This window comes from Fukomys damarensis, unplaced genomic scaffold, assembly GCF_012274545.1.
Source record: "Fukomys damarensis isolate Sample0158 unplaced genomic scaffold, DMR_v1.0_HiC HiC_scaffold_2, whole genome shotgun sequence".
NCBI classification, from domain to species: Eukaryota; Metazoa; Chordata; class Mammalia; order Rodentia; family Bathyergidae; genus Fukomys; species Fukomys damarensis.
The window spans coordinates 27,497,894-27,518,055 of NW_022900914.1; the positions used below are offsets into that span (position 1 = coordinate 27,497,894).

At 40.7% G+C, this 20,162-nt stretch overlaps 1 protein-coding gene across 2 annotated transcripts in view; it reads right to left on the reverse strand.

Annotated features, from left to right (window-relative positions):
- Fshr (follicle stimulating hormone receptor) overlaps positions 1-19,449 on the reverse strand; it is a 160,871-nt gene extending 141,422 nt beyond the window's left edge. For both annotated transcript variants that reach the window (XM_010615812.1, XM_010615811.1), the window contains exon 1: positions 19,199-19,449. In XM_010615812.1, coding sequence (XP_010614114.1) covers positions 19,199-19,350 — 152 coding nt within the window. In that variant the 5' untranslated portion in view covers positions 19,351-19,449. The remainder of the gene's footprint in view (positions 1-19,198) is intronic.
- Positions 19,450-20,162: the final 713 nt, after the last annotated feature.

The following is a 20,162-nucleotide window of genomic DNA, read 5'->3' on the forward strand; positions in this document are numbered from 1 at the left end:
TACCGGGGATTGAGCTCAGGACACCGCGCTTGCAAAACAGGTGGAGGAACCACTGAGCTAAATCCCTTGCCCTCGTTCATCTATTCTTAACAGTAATTCTGTTAAAGTTTAAGTCAGATCACATCCCTTCAATGGCTTCCTATCTCACCTCCAAGAAAAGCTGGTGTTCTTTCAAAGGTCTGCATGCCCTCACTCACACACAGATTTCTCTGTTACTCTCTGTCCTTGTCCTACACTATACTTCTTTCATGTGTCCATCCCACTGAGGGGCTTCTCTGCTGTTCCTTGTACATGCAGATGTGTTCTTGCCTCAGATTTGTTGCTCTTTCTCATTCTGCCCCTGGAACAAGTGCTTGCCAAGTTATCTGCATGGTTCCTCCTTTCACTGTCTTTAGGTCTTTACTGACTTTGTTTATTTTGTGATGGCCAGGACAGACATCCTGTCCTGTACAAAGGAGATCCTTTATCAGCAAAAAAGGCAAATGTCAGTCATTCTGTGGCAACTAATGCTCATAATGACAACAAACAAAGGGGTATCTGTCTCATCTTATTTGTTCCTTTTTAATTAAGGAGAACTGTCCTGCAAAGGGGAGTGGCCTTCTGTCATTTGGGGGTTGAAGTACAATATGGAAGAGAGGTGATGGTGGTGAATACGTACTTCTAGATACGGATGGAGTAGTATCTTAAGGCTCTGAAAAAATTTGTGTAAGTGGGTGGGAAACTCCTTAATCTTTGAAGAACGGCAATGATATAGGAATGCTGGAATTTAACATGTCATTATTTAATTTTTCGGCATGGTGGAAAGCAGATTCTGGAAACTATAAATCAGAATGAATAACACTGATTCTATTAGTGAGTTTTTTTTTTCAATCCTGATTACACATATGAATCCAAATAGTGATTTAAAGCATACAAATCACCCACATCATTTATCTGTTTTCTTGTTCTTTCCAGTCATCGGTTCCACACTCATCTCAAATTCATGACTCAAGGTGTACTTTGGTTTCCATCCTCCTTCTCTCCTGCCAGACTAATCCCTCACACACCTGGAAAGTGACACTGCCTTCCATGGGGTCGCTCCTGCCAGAATAGGACCTTATCCTCACAATTGGCCTCTTTCTCTGGCCTTACACCAGCTGTTACCAACACCTAAGACACCACTTGCCTCCTCCACAGCCAGGTCAAGTAACGTGACTCCTCCTCAGCAGGAGCTGCTAAGTGGCCTAACAGAGCATATGGAATCACTTCTGTGTGTTCAGAACTCTAAGGAGCTTGGACTTTCAGAACTAGAATAATCAATAATCAGAAGCACTTGGGTGGTTCTGATTCTTTGAACAAAATTATTAGTATATGTTTGCAACATGTAATAAATAGATTCATCGTGGAGAATTGGTTCATATTCATATCTCCTGTTGATCCCTTTCACTTCCTCTTCCACTCCCATTCTGATGGGATGATCGGAACTTGTCTATGTGCTGGGATCCGTGGAGATTTTCAGTTCCTCACTGATGAGAGAGCAAACTCAGAGGTGGGCCAGCTTTTTAGTGTGTAAGGCAGGGAAATAAATGCATGCCAGGATTCGTGGTCATTCTGGAGGTGAGGATGTAGTATGGTGTCCAGCACTGATGAGGACCACTGAGCCCAAGACAGTAATTGAACATTTTCCACATTATGGGCTTATATTTGGAATAAAAACATAAATATAAATACGAGATGATGTACTGTTTTTCAAAAGCCTTCGCTTTATGAGACTGCCAGAAGCTAGAACCTCAACACAACTCATAAGTCAGAATATGATCAGGTTGTCCCTGCTGAGGCCAAATTTATAAAACCTGGATTTTAAAATGTTAAATTTGGGAGACTGTAACAGCTTATAATTTTACGTTCTCAAGAGGGAAGAAAATCTTTTCTCTTTCTTCATTTCCTTGCAAGTTTCTTATTTTCTTTTGTTATAAATTCTTATTTAAACTAGTCTATTAACTCTCTTCCTCATATACTCATGATGTGCTGAAATGGGTAAAAGATATGTTTTAAGGTCTTGCTTCTTGGGTTCAAATACAGATGTGCTACTTGGGTAGGTTAATTGCTTCCTGCCTCAGTTGCTATATCTGAATGTGAGCAGTAGAGAGGCCTGCCCTGCTGGGTTACTTTTCTGGGTGAGAAAAGTGGCACACAGACCCTTTCCTGACACATAGCATGTGCTCAATATTCATGAGTCCAATTTTTTGTTTGTAATATTATATATGGAGTTTCAGCTCTGCTCCAATTTTACTCTCTGTCCTTGGGTAACTCATCTCAATCTTAGTTTCCTCAAGGGCCAGGAAGCTTGGACTCTTCTATCATTCTGAGTTCTTGGGATCATTCCAAGGCCTTGCTTATCTCGTGAATGGAACACCCTGGCCTTCTGCCCTCATAACAGCCACCTGTCAATCCACGGATGTTCAGTTCGATTTAGTTCAATCCAATCCAATTCAACTCAGCTCATCAATTTAATTTAGTGGAAGTCATTAACTACATTTATTCAAAAGTATCTCCTGAGGTCTAAGACATGCATAATACTGGGCAGACCTAAGACAGACGGAAGTGAAGCAGGGCGAACCCTTGCTTCTGAGGGGCTTACAAATTTGAATGCCTTCTATAGCTACACATCTTTTTCAGTGAGGAGAAAATAAAAAAGAATCTATCCCCTTCTGGGCTTAAAGGATTTTTCTTTAAACAATCTCAGGCAAAACAACATCTAGCCAGTTGCTTGGAAATGCACTTGTGATAACTAAGTGTCTCTAATTATTCTCTCCTTGAGGGGAAAGTTCCTGAATGCTGGCAAGCCTTCCCTGGAGGTCGCAGCAGACAAGCTACTCAACTTTGGTGAAAATAAGAGTGGTTGTTGCAAGATTTAAACAACAGCAAAATAAACAAAGCCCCAATTATGATTCAAGGGAGGTAGACTAGGCTTTTCTATTTAGTCAAAAGGAATTGATTTCCCCTGGAGTGTCACTTATACCAAAATGATTGTTGGAAGGGAGACAACTTAACGGAGTGATGCAGAAATAAAACGAGGTGGGTTGTAGATCAGCAGCTGATCTTGACTGTTTGCCTTGAAGGCAGAGTTAGAAAAATACAATAAATGGAGAGGCAGGATATTTATATTTTCTTGATATTCATTTTCATACGCAATCTTTCCTGCATTATTCTTTGTTTAAAGAAAGAGATGAATTGAAAACTGACAAAGTTGTAGATCCAAGTTAATTTGGGGGAAGTTATCTATATCTAATTGGGGCCTATTTAATTTAAGTGCAAGAGATTAAATTTATCTTTGAGTAAGATTCTCTGAACAAATTCAGTATTTCAGAAACATGACTTCAGATACCAAGATTTTCTAGGTGTGATATGAGCTCCATCAGCCCCTACTCAAGGCAGTTGGAGCAAATGAATGAAATATAAATTATGTGATAAAAGACTGTCAGTGACTAACATCATTTGTGTTTCTCAATTGCAAACTAAGGCAAGTTTTAATTTGTTCTATATTTAGTGATAGTCTTTTCAATCCATTTATTGAACCTCACTAAGTTTCTCTGAATCTCAGGTTGGCTCTTTCTACTTAGACCTCTACAAATTATTAAAAGAAAACCTTATTTTTTCCTGCAGTAGAATCTTAAATTTAAAGACCTGGAATGGAAATGCTTCAACTGCTCCCACCTCCACCAAAATGCTATACTTAGTGTACATTTGAAAATGTAATTGATAATTCAGAAATAATACTATATGCTTCATGAGAAAAAAGTGTTCATTTGATTTACTGCTGTTTAACTGGCTGTCCACGTATTCTTTCTGCCTACTATGCAATCTACTCATGACCATATATTTAAATCTTTCATATACCCAGCACACGTCTCATCTTTTCAAGGAAGTGCCCAATACTGTTGTTCTAAAGTAGAACTTTCCATTTCAGAGACTCTAGTATTGTTGCCCTCATTCTCTCCTAAAGTTATAACATGAAAATTTAGGAAGTCTTGGCTTCTTTTTCGATGTCTGTGCATGTGGTGGTGTGCCTCTGCTCTCTTCGGCTGCATTAAAAGGTTGTATGTGGCAGAGGTTGTATCCTTGGGCTCTTATATCCCAGCAAATGGCTACGCATGTGGAAAGTGTTCAATAAAGATGTGTTGTCTGGAGTTATGGGTCTTGGGTGATATACGGCTTTATTTCAAGTCCCAGAGATTTGCTGTGAAGATGCTGAACTCAGGATTTTGATATAACTTTTGACTTGTTTTCCATTTGGTACAATAAAAGCTCTTTGTAGCTGAAATTACTGTGCCACTGAAATAGTCAATAGTCAATGGTCAGGATTGTAAATACACAAAGAGAAGGTCATTTTGTCTCTAACCTGCTGAAGAGAAAGTGAATCTATTCTTTTCCTTTGTTCTAACAAACTGCAGCCATGCTGGAAAGCAATCGTCTCAGTTATAATTCCATTTCCATTTGTTTTGCTCAGCATATCAGTGTTTAAAAAACTGTAATGCCTGCCAAGAGGAGCAGTTGGTGGCCTTATTTTGCAGGTGGTAGAGCCATTGCAATTCGCCAGACCAATATTTAGGACATGTGTACTGAATTATTTAAAACTAATAATGCAGATGGAAAACATTAAAGTAAAAAAGTGGGATGAATGAAGTCATTGTGATAACATTTATTTCCTCTTGGCTTGCCCAGTGGTTCTCTTGTTCAGGGGCACACCAAGAAGTTCTGAGATGGTCTTTCTGAGCGCCTATCTTGCTTCTTTCCTCCACAACCCACTCCCTCTCTGCATTCTTGGCCAAGAATATGGCACTGACTTGCAGGTCAAGGATATCTGCTGTCCTGCTCCCTGGTGAAGCTGATGAAAACTATAAAAAAAAACAAACAAAAACCCATTCAGAGTTTCAGGAAATGGTCCCAAGGCAAACAAAGAAACATCTCTTCAAGAAAATGTTTGCAAAGCCAATGAAGAAGCATAAGAGTCTGTGGTATTTAAAACCAAGACCAGTGCTTCCCTTTCCCCTTCCACTTTGGAAAGGTAGAGACTCCAGTGCAGAATGTTGGCTTAATGTAAAAAACACGAGGTTCCTGCTTTCCTAGCTCCCAACTGGAGACTTTGTTTTGAAGATGAGCAGCACTTTTGCATGTCTTACTATCTCCCCAGATTGTTGTTGCTAAGGCTGTTTTGAACAAGGATTATTGAGAGGTGGAGGTTCTCTTTATTTTCCCAAGGTATATTGGGCATTTCCCACTGAGAATACTGAGGCCCTAATCCCTCTGGTCCCAGTTCATGGGGCAGAGATTTGGAGAATCAAGCCACGAGTGTCTCAGCCTACTGAGTGAGTGCATAGCCCCGTTAACAGTGGTCTGAAAGACACTTACCATTAAACCTTATCCATAGACCCTAGCTTATAAAGTCTGCCTTTGGAAAGAAGCAGGCCATAAAACAGATTACTGGTATATTTTCCCCAAAGAAGTGACTTCATGCACATAGCACATTACAGGTAATAGAACATGGAAATGTTTAATCCTAGGAACATTGTCAGAAACAGAGGAGGTTGTTGTGAAAGACAACTGGGAAATGATGGATAGAATAAAGCTTTTACATGTATAGGCTAGACGGATTGCAGGACAGGACTGGGAACATGAAGCCTCTAGAAAAATACCAACTCTGACTACCAGAATGGTTTCTTTGAAGAAGCCACAATTTGATCGGATTACTTTGTAGAAAAATTTATGCCCTGCAGAATTTTTGAAAACAATAGCACAGTCCACCTTTAGCCAGTGAAATTTAACAACTTGGAGCAACCTTGACAATAACATACTCAGTAAAAGGATCTAGTAACAAAAGAAATCATATCAGATTCTACACACATGAAAATCCAGAATAATTCAGAGACAAAGTGTAGACTAGTGCCTGTTTAAGACTGGGTGAAGGATGGCCATGCAGACAGATGGTAGCTAAAAATATGTATGGGTTTTCCTTTTGAGGTGCTAAAAATATTTCAAAATTTATTGTGATAATCTCACATAGTTGAGAATATACAAAAAACTACTGAACTATACATTGAAGTGGGAAAATTGTATGCCAAATGTATATCTCAATAGTTGTATTTAGAAGAGCAGTTGAACATAAGATAGCAATGGAACCTTGACGCTCATTGAGTATGAGGGTAGTTGACTGCTTTGGGGGAGTATAGGGCTATGTTTTACCCTGTCTCCCAGAGAAGTTTAGAAACAGCAGCCTTATAGTTTTTGCCATTGGAGTTAGAGGATAGACACTGATTTTAATCACCCATATGACTTTAGAGAAGTACTTTCATTTGACTGGGATTCTTTTTTTATTTGTTAAACAAGGGGAAGGAGGTAGTGTACACCGCCTCAAGTTCACCAAGAGGGAACAAAGTGGGTGTATACAGGCCAACACTTGGCTCCTAAGGAATTCTGAAAAGGGTTTTTGGTGTCTACCACCTATTTTGCATAGTACAGCCTTTCTCAACCTTTCAGTTCCCTTGGTGCATAGGGAAGCCCACATACAGAGGGATTCTTCAGTAAATCCGTCACTCTGCCAGTTTCCTGAAGTGTCCTCTGGAGAACACTCACAGGTTGTAGAGCCTATAGCATGTTATGTGCATGTGAATCTCTAGAACTGGGGATATAGCATGCTGTGCTTTCCAAGCTGATTTGACCATGGAAAACCTTTAAAATATTTCCTATTTATGGAATGTTTTATGGAATTAGGGTTGTGAGGAATATGTTTTGAAAAGTTATAGAAAGGACTAGCTTTTACAAGTTTAAGATTTTTATTCTTCAAGAGAATTTTATATTTCAACTGCAGAATTAGAAATTAGGGAAATTTTAAGGCTACAGGATTTCTTTATTAATGATGATATTGTGACAAGAAGCAGAGGAGATATTTAGAGGCAACTGAGTTACCCTGGTGCCTCTCAAATCATATACTAACTTGTGGTCCTCTTATAAGAGCCTTGGCCTAGACATTAAATTACATCCAAAATGAGAAAATAGAGGCACAATTCCTCTAATTTAGAAATAAGCATTTCAAGAGAGGCTATGAGGTCATGTTAGATGAATATAATATTTTTTTCTTGAAGAGTATGGAGTTTGTGACACATCCAGATTTCACTTAGTTCAATGAAGGCCCTTACAGAATATCTACAGTGATTCCTGGTCTCCATCAAGCCCTCTATTCCACAGGCCTTGCACTGCTGCGAACCCTCCCACCTGCAGAAGACCAGCTTCTCAGACTCCACAATTAGTTATTTCTCTAGAGTCCTCTTTATAAGAAAGGTGTAAAAGGCAACAGAAAATTGCAGCCAGCCCTATCAATTGACTCTTCTATAAATTTGCATGTCACTTAAACAGCTTCATAGCTTAAACAACTTTTTTTTTTTCTTTTTGTACTGGGAAATGAACTCAGGGTCTCATGTTTGTCAGGCAGGCACAAAACGTCTGATGACTTTGTGATTTATTGCTGGAAGCATTCCTTGACATTTACTTTTCATTCTTTTCTACTTACTCATTAGCCAACTGAATCACTTCATCATTCTCTCTCCTTTTTGGATTATACCCATCCCTGCTAGGTAGAACAGAGAGGTGCAGGGCTAGCTCTCTGAGAGTCTGCTAAATCTGGGAGACAGGATAGCATGTAAGTTTCATACACGTGACTCCATCCTTTCACATAAATAAGTCGTCAGAGGTAGAGTTCAGATTTGCTTTAGGAGTTCAGAGAAGGGGCAGATTCCCTGTTCTTCTATGGCCAGTAGAAAGAGGGACAATTTAAAATCAGCTGTAGTAGGGATGTCAACTTCAAGTGTGACGTTAAAAAGCTGAGTGACTTTGGGCTAATTCATTCTTTAATTTCACCTTCCTTACTTCCAAAATGGAGACAGTTCAAGAATGTTTTGGAAGATACTGTAAGAGGCATACAGGATAGTGCCATAATAGGACTCAGTAGATGTTTGTTGCATTCAGTCTTCACTTTTAGCTTTTTGCTTGAGGAGGCCTTTCATTGATTCAATTCCCATATTGCACTTCTACTTAGTCCCAGGCACTATTTATTGTATGAAATTCTTGTGATGCAACTGAAGTTCTAGTTTCTAGTGGCAGGGATGGAAGTGAGGAAGGTAAGCAAATGAATGTAAGCAACTTACATTTCAGTAAGTCACTGAGAAGAATAAGAGGGTCACAGGCTATAGCACTGGGGGGAAAAGCCAAGACAGTAGATTGGTCAATGAAGATCCTTCTGAGGGGTGGAATTTGGGTGGAGGTTGGAAAGATAGGGAGCTGTGTGAAGAGAAGAGAGGAAAACATTCTGGGCAGAAAACAAGAGCAAGTAAAAAGACCTAATGTGGGAAGGATTTTGTGTACTGGAAAAGTAGAAAGGGTGCAGGGTGAGTGCAGGGTGCCTAGAGCAGAGTGGCAATGGGAAAGCAGAGAAGCTGATGCTCATGGACACGCAGGCAGACGGCTGGTCGTGGTGCACAGCAGTCGTGACAGAGCTCTGTGAGGAAAGGATTTTGCCTGTTTTGCTCTTGCTGCATCTCCAGCACCAAGGACACTGCCTGTTATAATCAGCAGTCATGAAACATAGGCTAAATCAATTTTACTCCAAGTGCAATTCTAAGTAATTGCGTGCGATGGTCTTTGGGAAAGCCTCTCCACTGCCACAGTGGGGGTGGGCCATAGGTTCACGCGAAGCCAGGGGATGGGAAGCGGTGGAGCTGGAGCTGGAGCCCAGATGATAGGTGATGGTGGTTTGAGCTGGAGTGGTGCTAAGGGTAGTATGGAAAAGTGACAACTGCAGCTATGGTTTGGAGACCGGCACTGAGTGGTGGGTTGATTGGAGGGAGAAGATTTGGTGGCCTGTGGACTTACATATTGTAAGGATTGGTCGAAAATAGGCTACAAGGCTTGGGTGAGGGAGATTAGATATACTGATATGTACTGGTTGACCATGAAATGCTAGTAAGGGGTCCGAGTAAGCCTGGCAAAACTTCAGTAGGACAGAGCATGAAGCAGTGAGACACGGCACATACATTCTGAATGTACACTCTATTGACAACTTTGTAACTGAATGGCATCACCACAGAATATAGATGCAGAAGAGAGCAGGGCCCAGGATCACATGTGAGTGCTGCAGCAGTAAGATGCTGGATGGCTTCTGGGAGGCAGTAGAGAACTTGGCAGAGAAGTTTAAGGTTCCTCATGGGACGTAGGGGGAAAGTAGTGTGGTGTCACAGAAGCTTGAAGTAAAAAAGCAGAAATGTTTCAAGTAGGTGGATAGTCAGCCATCTGAATATTTCCTGAGCACGTGTCTCATGTGGCAGAGAAGTGACCGTTGTATCTGTCATCTGAATTGAGAGTATTCCTCTGATATTCGATTTTTCATTTGAAAAACACTTTATCTGCAACATCGAACATACCAAAAAATAAAGAGAGGTTTTTTGGCACTTGTGACAAGAAGAATTTTTAGTGGAGCCACACAGACAGAGCCAGATTGACTACACTGAATAATGAATGGGGATTTCCGGGTAGATACGAGATATTAAACAAGCAACTATTTGTTTCTTCCTGAAACCTCAATGAGAAGACAATAAGGGGATTTTTAAAAAAGGTATAAAGCCACAAGGATGGAGGAATAAGAGTAATGCAATTAGGACTGTAAAGATGTAGTTTCAGAACTAGTACTGCCAGCATCTTCTGGAGCTGGTTAGCAACATAAAATCTCAGACCCCACTCTGTGTTTACTCAGGCAGAATCTGCAGTTTTGCAATACATTTCCCTGGTTTGCACACACATCGGAGATTGAGACATGCTAACTCGGCAGACTCTAGAAAGTGGAAACCATAAGCCATTATGATTTACACTGGAAAGTCCCTAGAATACTCAGGAGCTGGAGGCAGTGGGTGTTGGGCAGGAAGTGAAAAGAGGATGAGATGGATAAAATAAAGTTTCTTGAGCAGGCAGCCCAACTCAGAGCAGTTAGGCCACAGCCCTTAGCTACTTATGCAAAATGTCTTTAGAGGGAGTGAAATAGTTTCTGGACTAGAGGGTACCAGGTACCACAGGTACCACTTATGAGTACAGGATGCACAGACAACCTTATTTGTTTCTTCCTGAAACCTCTTTGAGAAGACAATAAAGGGATTTTTTTTTAAAGGGCCCTTTTTCCCAGATGCCAGCAATGCAACAATGCTGACCACGAGGGCTTCCCCTTCCAGGTAGAAGTTTGGAGGAATGTTCTCCAGGGAAATTGATCATCCCAAACTCAAGACCTAAGGATTTTGAAGCAGTGATTCCTCAACTTAATGACCCTGCTGTTTCTTTTTACTGAGTTCCCTAAAACCTCTGTCACTATTGTGTTCTTCTTTCTCCAGACTCTTCCCCATGAGATCTGCTCCCAAGAGTTGCTTTGCAGTTTTCCTATCTGACTGTCAGAACTGTTTGTTCTTTTGCACTTGTCTCAAGTATTTGTTTGGGTGAATTAGGTGCCATTCCAAGACTGTGTGTTCTTATTGAAGGAGTTTAGCAGATTTTCACAATCAGGGCACGATAAACAGTTTTGCTACTGTTCTCAAGATTCCAGATGACCTCTTTGCTGTTCATCATAATTCTCATATTTTCTTTTTGTTGCCTTTTCAGTTTGTTTCCTGACTTAAAATGGTCTTGTTGCATTTTATGCTGCCCTGCCCCCAATTAGAGAAATGCCGCACTAGTTGCCCACAAAACAGATACCAATCAAATGAGGTTTTTCCTTTCCTTCCTTGATCATTAGGTAGTCTTGGTGAGTATGTGGCACTGGAAAGGGGTAGGGGATGCCTGTCAGTATCTGCCCAAGTTACAATCTGACAATGGAAAGAGAGTGTTCTTTTCTATTTAACTTGCTTTACTATTCTTCTTTCTTTCTTTATTTATTTTTTCTGGTACAGGGAATTGAACTTAGGACCTTGTGTTTGCCAGGCAGGCATGGTGCCACTGAGCTAAATCCCTGGCCCTGTTTTTCTATTCTAAAGACAACATAGAATATGATTATTTGAAATTTAGAAGAATGGAAGTTACTCATAAGTTTAAGAGTATGTGATAATTCCTTATTAATGTTCTCCTTATGCCTAGGTGGAGATTTTTAAGGTGTGTTGTTTGTAGAGGACATTGGGCTTTGCTAAAGCAAACTTTATGTAATTATCAGCTTTCAGAGATGTACCCAGCTGGCATACCCAGTCTATCAATAGGCAAACTTTGCCCAAACACACAATAGCATTCATGAACACAGCAACTTAGGAAAAATTATGAAGTTGGAAGAGACAATGGAACAGCCTAAATTTCCCCCTTTGCTGTTCTTTTCCAACTTCTGTGCCAGTCTCTTTTATCCAAACTGAAAGGATCCAGTCCTTTGTAATTTTACAGTTGGAAAACGAGTCAAACTTGAATATTTGAACGTCTGCTGATTAAACTCCACCATTAAACTGCTTGTGTTCGTTTGTCATTCCACTCTACCTCATGTCAACATCCTCCTTGAAACGTAAAGCAAGGATCTGCTAACTTTGTAAGCATCCAGGTATTTGTGAAGGGACCCTGCACAACTCCAGAAGTCAATCCTAAACTAATCAGAAGAGGAGATCTAGATGGCATGAACCGATGCACATGAAGATCTTATTAGCTGTCTTTTGGCCCCAGACAGTCAGCCTTCTCATTGGCTCTCACTGGGCGTCCGTCTCTTCTAGCTCCCAGTCTGTGATTTTATGTTGCACAAAGCAACATGCAATTAATTGTCAAATGAGTGGTTTTGAGAATTACTATTCTGGGTTCTGATGGGGATTTTGATTGTTGTAAGAACAAGGAAAAGCAGGATTATCATTGCTTGTCTGAAGTTCTTTTTTAGCTGCTTCATAAGAGCAGGGACCTTGTCTGTCCTGTTGATTGTTTTGTCTCAAGTGCCTAGCACAGTGTCCCGCACACATAATCCACACACATTTGCTGCTGAAAGAAAATTTCATGGAAAATGAGCCTCTTTACTATATTTCCAAGAAGAGTAATAGCAGAGTGGGAGACTATATTCAAGTTGGAGAAAATAAGAGTATTTGGCTGGGAAATAGAAAGAAAAGCTTACAGAACAGAGGGCTGAAAGTATAAAAATGCAAGAGAGATAGGACAGTGAAATGGATGTTAAAATATGGAGGATTTTATGCAAACTTAGGATTTTGGCTTTTTGTCCTGGATCTGGGCAGAGCAGATGAGAGCAGGACAGAGCTCGGAGTGGGGAACTGGGGAGGGAGATGAGGTTCGGAGGGCATGAGAGGCTGTTACTGTGAACTAAGGGAAAGACCAAGTAAGATCTGCCTTCCCGGATATGATGCTATCCGCCAAATCAAACTTTTGTAGACTTTTTGATAGAGCAGATCAAGTGTTTGAAATTGAAGCCACTGCTGCAAGTCTAGGGCTCAAGGCCAGGCTTCTGGTTCTTGTGTCCTTCTGATTCCAAAACGATGAGGGGATGCAATGGTCAGTCACCTGTTAGCCTTTGTTTATTAGGTACAAAATCACTGTTAGAGCTGGGATCCCTCAGGATTTTTTTTTTTAAACCTTCAACAAACTGGGTGTTGTGGCACACACCTGTAATCTCAGCACTCCGAGAGGCTGAGGAATGAGGATTACAAATTCATGCCTAGCCTGGGTTATTTAGCAATTTTGTAATACCCTATCTCAAAAATAAAAAAAAAAAAATCACACAGAGCTTGGGATGTATCTCTGTAGGGAAGTCCTGGATTCAATCCCTTGTATGGAAAAAAAAAAAATCACAAACCCTAAGAGTAACAAGAAAAGTGTTTATGTGGGAGTTTTCCACATTGCTTTTCAAAGTAACAGAAGCATCTATTAAATACAAAAGAAACATCCTCACCCCACAAATCCTACAGCTGGGATCAACACAGTGCAGGTGTCATGCAGCTGCCGGACTCCAGGGCCTAGAAAATGCTTATTGGTTATGGGAAGCTTGGTGCCAATATGTTTGTAAAATCAAAGCATTTTAGAAGTGAAGGAAATAGCATCATTTTACCTCAATCTTCCAAAAATTTACTCATGAGGTTTCTCTTGGACATCCTCAATCAGTTGATCTTTATGTTTCATTGAAATTTAAACTTTTGGGGTCCTTATTTTCTAGAGGTTTCCTCAGCTTGGTATTGGCAAAGGCTGTGTATTTTCCACCATTTCTGATGTGGGGTTCTGCAATGGCTGAGCACTGGCTCTTGCTGAAAAAGATCTGGGAGAAGATGAAAGGGGGAACTCAAGCCACTCCTAAGACTAAAAATAGATCTGAGTTCAAGTTCATGGCAACAGTTTGGTTGCTTCCTTCAGATAATTTTCACACATTCCTTTTAGATTTTCAGATCTGCCAGTTATTCCATACGAAAGAACACGATAATGGCATGTTCAGGTCAGAGATACAGAACTTACTCTGAGATGCTTCGGGGGAGGTCAGATTAAGAACAAACATACAAATCTCATTATAATCAGGTCCTAGGCAATTAAAAATTACTCTCTTTCCTAGTTGACCTTGTGGGGATATATAGGCGAGACTCTAGTCTAAATAAAGGAAAATTGGAGAGTCTAAATCTAACGGCTTAAAAAAAAAGTGTAGTCCAATCAACCACAGTGACTAGATAACCCAATTAGTGGCTTTGGAGAAGGATAATCAAAAGTTAAATGAATTTCCCTTTTTCCATCACAGCACTCTCCTTCTGAAGCTCAGGCTTCTTTTGTGAGAACTGAGGTGAGGGAGGACTGCAGGCACCTTCAGGTAAACAGGGGGATTTGACTATCACCTGGGCGAGTACAGTTCTGTGCTATCAAACCCCCACTCTTCCATTGCTGATAATGACTCTGTAAATTATAGCTCTTAGCCAATTCTCAGGGTAGAGTTCATCTTCTACTTTAAAAGATTCTTTTTCTGAAAAGTATTTTTCCAGGTACTGCATTCTGTAGCTGTTCCTTTAGTCATTTTTCTGATTCCCTCTGTAGGGAGCATAAACTTCTCTTTCCCCCAGCCCAATTAAATTGCAAATGTTGGACACTAGCATCGCTCTCACTAAAGTAGGTAACTGATTTCGAGTTAAGAGAAAGGATTATGTAGGTATTAGCATGAGCCTGGTGTTATTTGTTTCTTTCAAACCAGTATTTAAGCAAAACAGAAGGCAGATCTGGACTTGGTCACCCAGGACAATCTGCACAGCTGAATGTGTGGTTGTGATAATCACACAGAACTACCACACTCACGGAACATAGGAAGCCTAACAGTCAAGGTGTAAGATCTGCTGCTAATTGGTAAAAACAACATTTTCCAGAAGTTTTTGTCTGGTTTATGGTGATTTTGTTGGATTTCATTTCTCTTTGCAATATCCCTGCTACGTGTAGATTGGAAGACATTATTACTGAAATCAAGAGAATTGAGTGGTGAACCTAGATTATAGACTATTCAACTTTTAACTTCGGAGACTTATTTCTCTCTTTTTGAATAAATTAATGGATTTTGGAATGACATACAGGCACTTTCTTAAAACAAACACATAAGAAAGCAAGGAAAACAAGAAAACTATCAAATCCTATAGTAGCTCACTGCAAGAGAGAGCAATAGTCATCTTTTATAGAAATCTTTTTTTCAATATTGTGAGGAGCAGAGGAAATAAACAGATGTAATTCCCGCTGATTTATTAAATCATTTGTTCTACACGTAATTGAGGGTACCGAACATACATTGCCTTGAACCATCCACAATAGTAGCACAAAGGAAATTTTCACTGCAATTGAAGAAATAAGACACACATGAAAAATTAAAAGGAAAACAAGATTAAGTGTGAAATGAATTGAATCAGGGTTCAGAGGAAGACAAGATTAAGTAAAGATAGAGTTGTAAAGGATGACTTCATATAGGAGATGAGCTCTGAGTAAATTATGTTAAGTACGATGCATTGCAAGAAGTGAAGGTCAAGCACAAGCAAGATGTATGATTTGAAGACTGAGAATTGGACACACACACTCTGTGCTGGAGAGAAGCCCTTATTGGCCTTGTGGGGTGGGCTCCTGTTGGAGAATGAAAGGTGAGCTACTGAGCTATCAAATGAGTTTGAACTGGGAAACCCTAGTTATGAAGCAAATGGAATGATGATGTGCGGGGTGGCTTGGAGAAAAGAGAGATTATGAGGAAAGAGTAAATTAGAAAGTAATTATAAAATCCAGACTTTAGGTGGTCAGGGCCCAGGCAACAGTGATGGCAAGGAAGAGGGAGAATTGTTGTTATTAGCAACAGGAAGGGCATTCATAAACTGATTAGATGTGAGTGATTGGGAAAAATTGAAACCTATAAGACAGTAGCATGTAACAGTAAGTACTTCCCTCATGGCTACAGTCTGTACTTAAGAACCACTTTGTCTTCGAGCCCCTTTGTTATAATTATTAGTGCATGTTAATTTTATAAAATGATGGGTGTCATTATGACATCTTCATCCATTTATAAAATGTGCTTCGATTATATATGCTATCCCTAGTACCCCCTTTCCTTTTGTTCTCTTCTCCTTCCATAATAGTCCCCCTTCTACTCTGTTACCTTTTCCTGCGTATATTCCACACATGAGAGAAAATGCGATACTTGCCTTTCTAACTTATTTGCTTAATATGATGACCCTACTTCCATCCATTTTCCTGCAAAGGCATAAATTTGTACTTCTTTATGCTTGAATAATACTCCACTGTGTATAATCAACCACACTTTCTTTATTCATAGAATCACCTTCTTTATGAGACTATGGCACAGTTTTACATAGCTCCTTCTTAGGCGCAAAACGATACAAATCCTCACAAGGGTGTATCTGTAGCTGTTGTCAAGCACTGAATTGGGGGTCAGAAGATCTGGTTGTTCACATCATACAGCAGATTCTTTCTGGTAGCTGAAGTTGGATAGACCAGACTTTTAAAAAATGTGTTCTGTGGAATATTAGTATCTACAGATGCTTTTAGGAAAAAGATTGCACAATTAAGCACAATCAAGCAATTTGCAAACATCAAAAACCCTGTTTCATTTGGAAACCACACAACTTACTGGCTTTCCTTTTAGTACAAAACACAGATACATCCTTCAGAACTGAGTCCCTACTAAGAAAAGACTAACCTAGGAATGCTTTCAAAGAGATCAAATCATGATCTGTGGTTATGAAACATGGGAAATGATCTAAGCCGTGACAACAAGACAAGGAATATAAGGCAAACAAAGAAGATAAAAAGGATTAAGGACAATTAGATAACTTGAAGTATGTGTAAGTCAAATGAGATTGCAAGGGGATGATGGAAGCTCGCTGAGAGCTAAGGGTTCAACACAGGCAGGCTACATCACAAAGCCAGTACTGGGCTCCCTAAGCCGAGAAATACCATCCGTGGAAACTTCTCTCCTTCAGTATTTGATACTGATGAAGAAAAAGAAAAATGACGGCTGTATTCATATGGCTTAGATTTACATTTTCAGGTTAAGAATGTGTGTATGCATTATTTTTAGGAATTATAACTGTAGAAAGAAGAAAGTAAGATCAAAAGAACCGTCCTTGGCTCACTGACTGCCTCCCATGGAAGCACTTTCTGGTATAAGTCAGAAATCAGAATTCCTTCCTTGACAGTCAGAACAGACCTACTCCCTTGAGTTTGTGGCAAATTCCAACAGCTGTAGGAAAAAATATTCCCTTACTCAGACGGAAAGTGCCTGGAGGTTAAGCAAGGAGGAGATAACCCTGGGAAAAGATTATTCTTAAACAAGAGGGAGGTTGCAAACTATCTCAGAGTTATAAAATCTTCCTATCAATTTTTCCAAATCATTCTCATATTTGTTGAGTGATTTGGTACTCTGTGGAAAGTGGGTTGTGCCTAGTTAGTACTATACAGAGGAGGACATCATCATTACCACCACAAAACGTCATTGTCACCCTCATCAGCGATAACAACACCAACAATGTGGGAGACGCTGTAAGATTTTTTTTTTTAAATCTACATCAGCCACAGCAATTCTGTGAGGTAGACACACACTGTGATTTCCCTTACACAGCCAAGAGCCCAGATGATAGAGTAAATGTGTAATGGCACCACCTGGGTCTCAACTAGTATTTCTCTGATTCTAGACACTATACAGTCTATGGCTTCTCAGAACCAGCTAGAAGATGAACTGGGACCACTACATCCACATTTCCCAAACCGTTGATCTTATTAACCTAGTTTAGGGTCTCTCTAAAATAGGTGCCATGTTGCCTCCGGCTGCCTAAACCCTAGGTAAGCTATTAGCATCATGCTGGAATGAGTACATTCACGCCCATTCATCTGCGCAGCCTCTAGGCTGCTTTCATGCTCCCACAGTAGAACCAAGAGGTTGTAAAAGACACTATTTGACCCATAAGTCTGACTTCTGTACCAAACCTGCCAGGACATGTTTTATCTCTTCCAAAGAAAAGGAGTCAAAAGACACACAATGTATCCATGCAAAAGGGTTACAAACAGATGTAGTTTGTTTCTCAGCTGTGCTGTCTAGGAGCTGCAGGGATGACTGCCCAAGTTATTCAAGTTGTCCATGACTTGTCTAATTTGAAAAACAGAGCAATAATACTAAACTCGGAGTTCCATTGTGACATTTTATTGAAGCAGTAGGCATAAAGGACAAAGTAAACAGTAGGAGCCAAGTGGCAAATGGAATCTATCCGTCTATTGGTGGTGGGTCTGTGTTCTTTTGGAGTTTCTATCAGCATGGGCGTATCATAAGTTATAGGGTATCTTCGGTTATAGCCAGGTGATACATAAAATAAAATGAAACTGCTACAAGGTGGGCAGTAAACTAGGATAGAAATGTACATGGTGAACTGTCGGGGTTGTTTTCTTCCAGGTGAGGCTGAGTAACAAGAAAGTGTCTTCATGTTGATGGATAAACGATTGCAGTCAGGAAGCTCAGCTATTGCATTTACCTACAACTGATGTCATCACTGAAGCTATTACTCAAACTTGGAAGACTGCAAGAGGAATTAGAAATACTTAGTTGAATAGGCCGTTTCATCTCCCTTCCATCAATGTGCCATAAAACCCTGATCCAATCCTCTTAAGTAAAAAAAAATAAAGCAATTGTTCTTTTCTACAAACAAGAATGTCAGGGTTCCAGTTCACCAGACATTTTATCTGCTCTTCAGTGATTAACACACTAAAAACAGCCCTCAAATAATTTCTCTATTTTATCTAACAGCCAGTGAAACTTTGTTCTTCTTTCTCTCAAAAGACCTTGCCAAAAGGACTGCCAAGGCAAGGTTTAGGCTGATCCAACTTGAGCGCTACCAAGGAGCATGCGGAGGAGGGCATCTTTCTGATTTCTTCTCTCCCTCCCTCCCTTCATGTTTTCTTTCCTCCTTTCTTCTCTCTGTCCTCCCTTTCTTTTCTTTTCTTTTTTCTCTTTTAGAATGAAAAGCCTTTTGTGATGAAGAGATTTCAGACAGCAGACAGGCTAGTGTGGAATGAAAAGGTAGAGAGAAATGATGTTTAAGTTTCTGCCTGACTACAGGACACTGCTCACTTCCTGCTAAAACAGTTCAGTAAAAATCTGAAGTGGCAGAGAGACAACGGTACCTTTCTCCCTCCCTCTCTGCTTCCTTCCTTTTTCTCTTCCCTTCTTCATAGTCCTTCCCCTTTCCCCACCAGGAAGCAAAATATCAGCTCAAGAGCAAATTGCTCCTGCCTTCAAAGACCCAGAGACTCTGCCATTCTTGACTTTGGTGTCCTCAGGAGACACACCTTGTGTATTCCGCTCACATCAGCCCATCTTTCTGCTTCTAGTTGGAGGGCTCCCAAGTTTTCTACTTTGCTTTCGCTTTTGCTTTCCTGGCTCCACTAAACACAGTGTAAGAACCCCAGAGTAAAAGTATCCAAAAGACAACCCTTCTCTTTGTCTTTGATCCGGCTTTCCCCACTGGCCTTCCCTGAGAAATGCTAGTTCAAACATGTCACTCAGATCCCTGGGAAGCGGCAGGGAGGAGTGTAGGGTAGGCGGAGGGTTGTCCAGGCAGAACTATTTCAGTCCCATAGATATCAGCTGCATGTGAAAATAACACAAGTGCCCAATGCACAAATGCCAGCCACACAGCTGTCCACACGCTCCGATACTCACAGCTCAACTGCATTCCGAGGGAGGTCGGAGGGAATCTCGGTCACCTTGCTGTCTTGGCAGAGTAAGACCCGGTTAGAGCAGTGGCAGAGCCGATGATGACATCCAGAGCCCCAGCCCAGGAACGCCAGCAGAGTCAGCAGGAGCAAGGCCATGCTTCTTATCCATCCACCTGCTTCCCTCCTGTACCAGCGGTGAAAATCCTCTGGACACCAGAGGCTCCACACAGTGCCTCTAGGAGAAGAGGCTGTTTGGAGAACTGGCAAGGTCACGTGACCACCAAGGGATGCCTTGGTTTTTCTGTTTTCTGTCATCTCCAGACCAGTAAAATCCCTGTGTGCTAGCAGCGGTTTTGGGGGTGGGGTGGTAACATAGGTTATTCCCTTATTCTTCCAAATTGGGTTTCTTACACCCTGATTCAAGGAAGACAGCAGATAGAATCTGGATGCATCTCTGGAATAGTTTCATTGCTCTCTGCACAAGCATCGCACTTGCCCCATTCTGCTCTCAGCAGAGTGACATAATTGAATTTCCTCCCAGAAAGACACAACCATTCCAGCAGGAATCACTGAGCCAGGTCTTGACAACAGAGAAAAGGAACTTCTTCAGGCTCAGTCACACCTTCTTCCTCATGCCAGTCCGATGCAAAACCAAACTGTCCGGACTATAGTCACTGATCCTCTTTCTCACTGTAATCAACCAAACAATGAAAGCATTCAGGCACAGGCAGGTGAGAGGGCAAGCCCAAGGCAGGTAAGAGATGCCTCTGATGGACTTATCAGAGAAATGGTTGACTTAGCATGTTCATCTAAGGATGGGCTACATTTCTGGTGGATAGTTGGTAAATGCTATCATGTCCCCTCTTCATGCATGTGATTTCCTGGCTTCTCTCATTTTTAGGGTCTGAAGATTGCCTTCCGGCAGCTGGAACAAATAAATTTATTAAATCTACACTTTTAACTTTTAA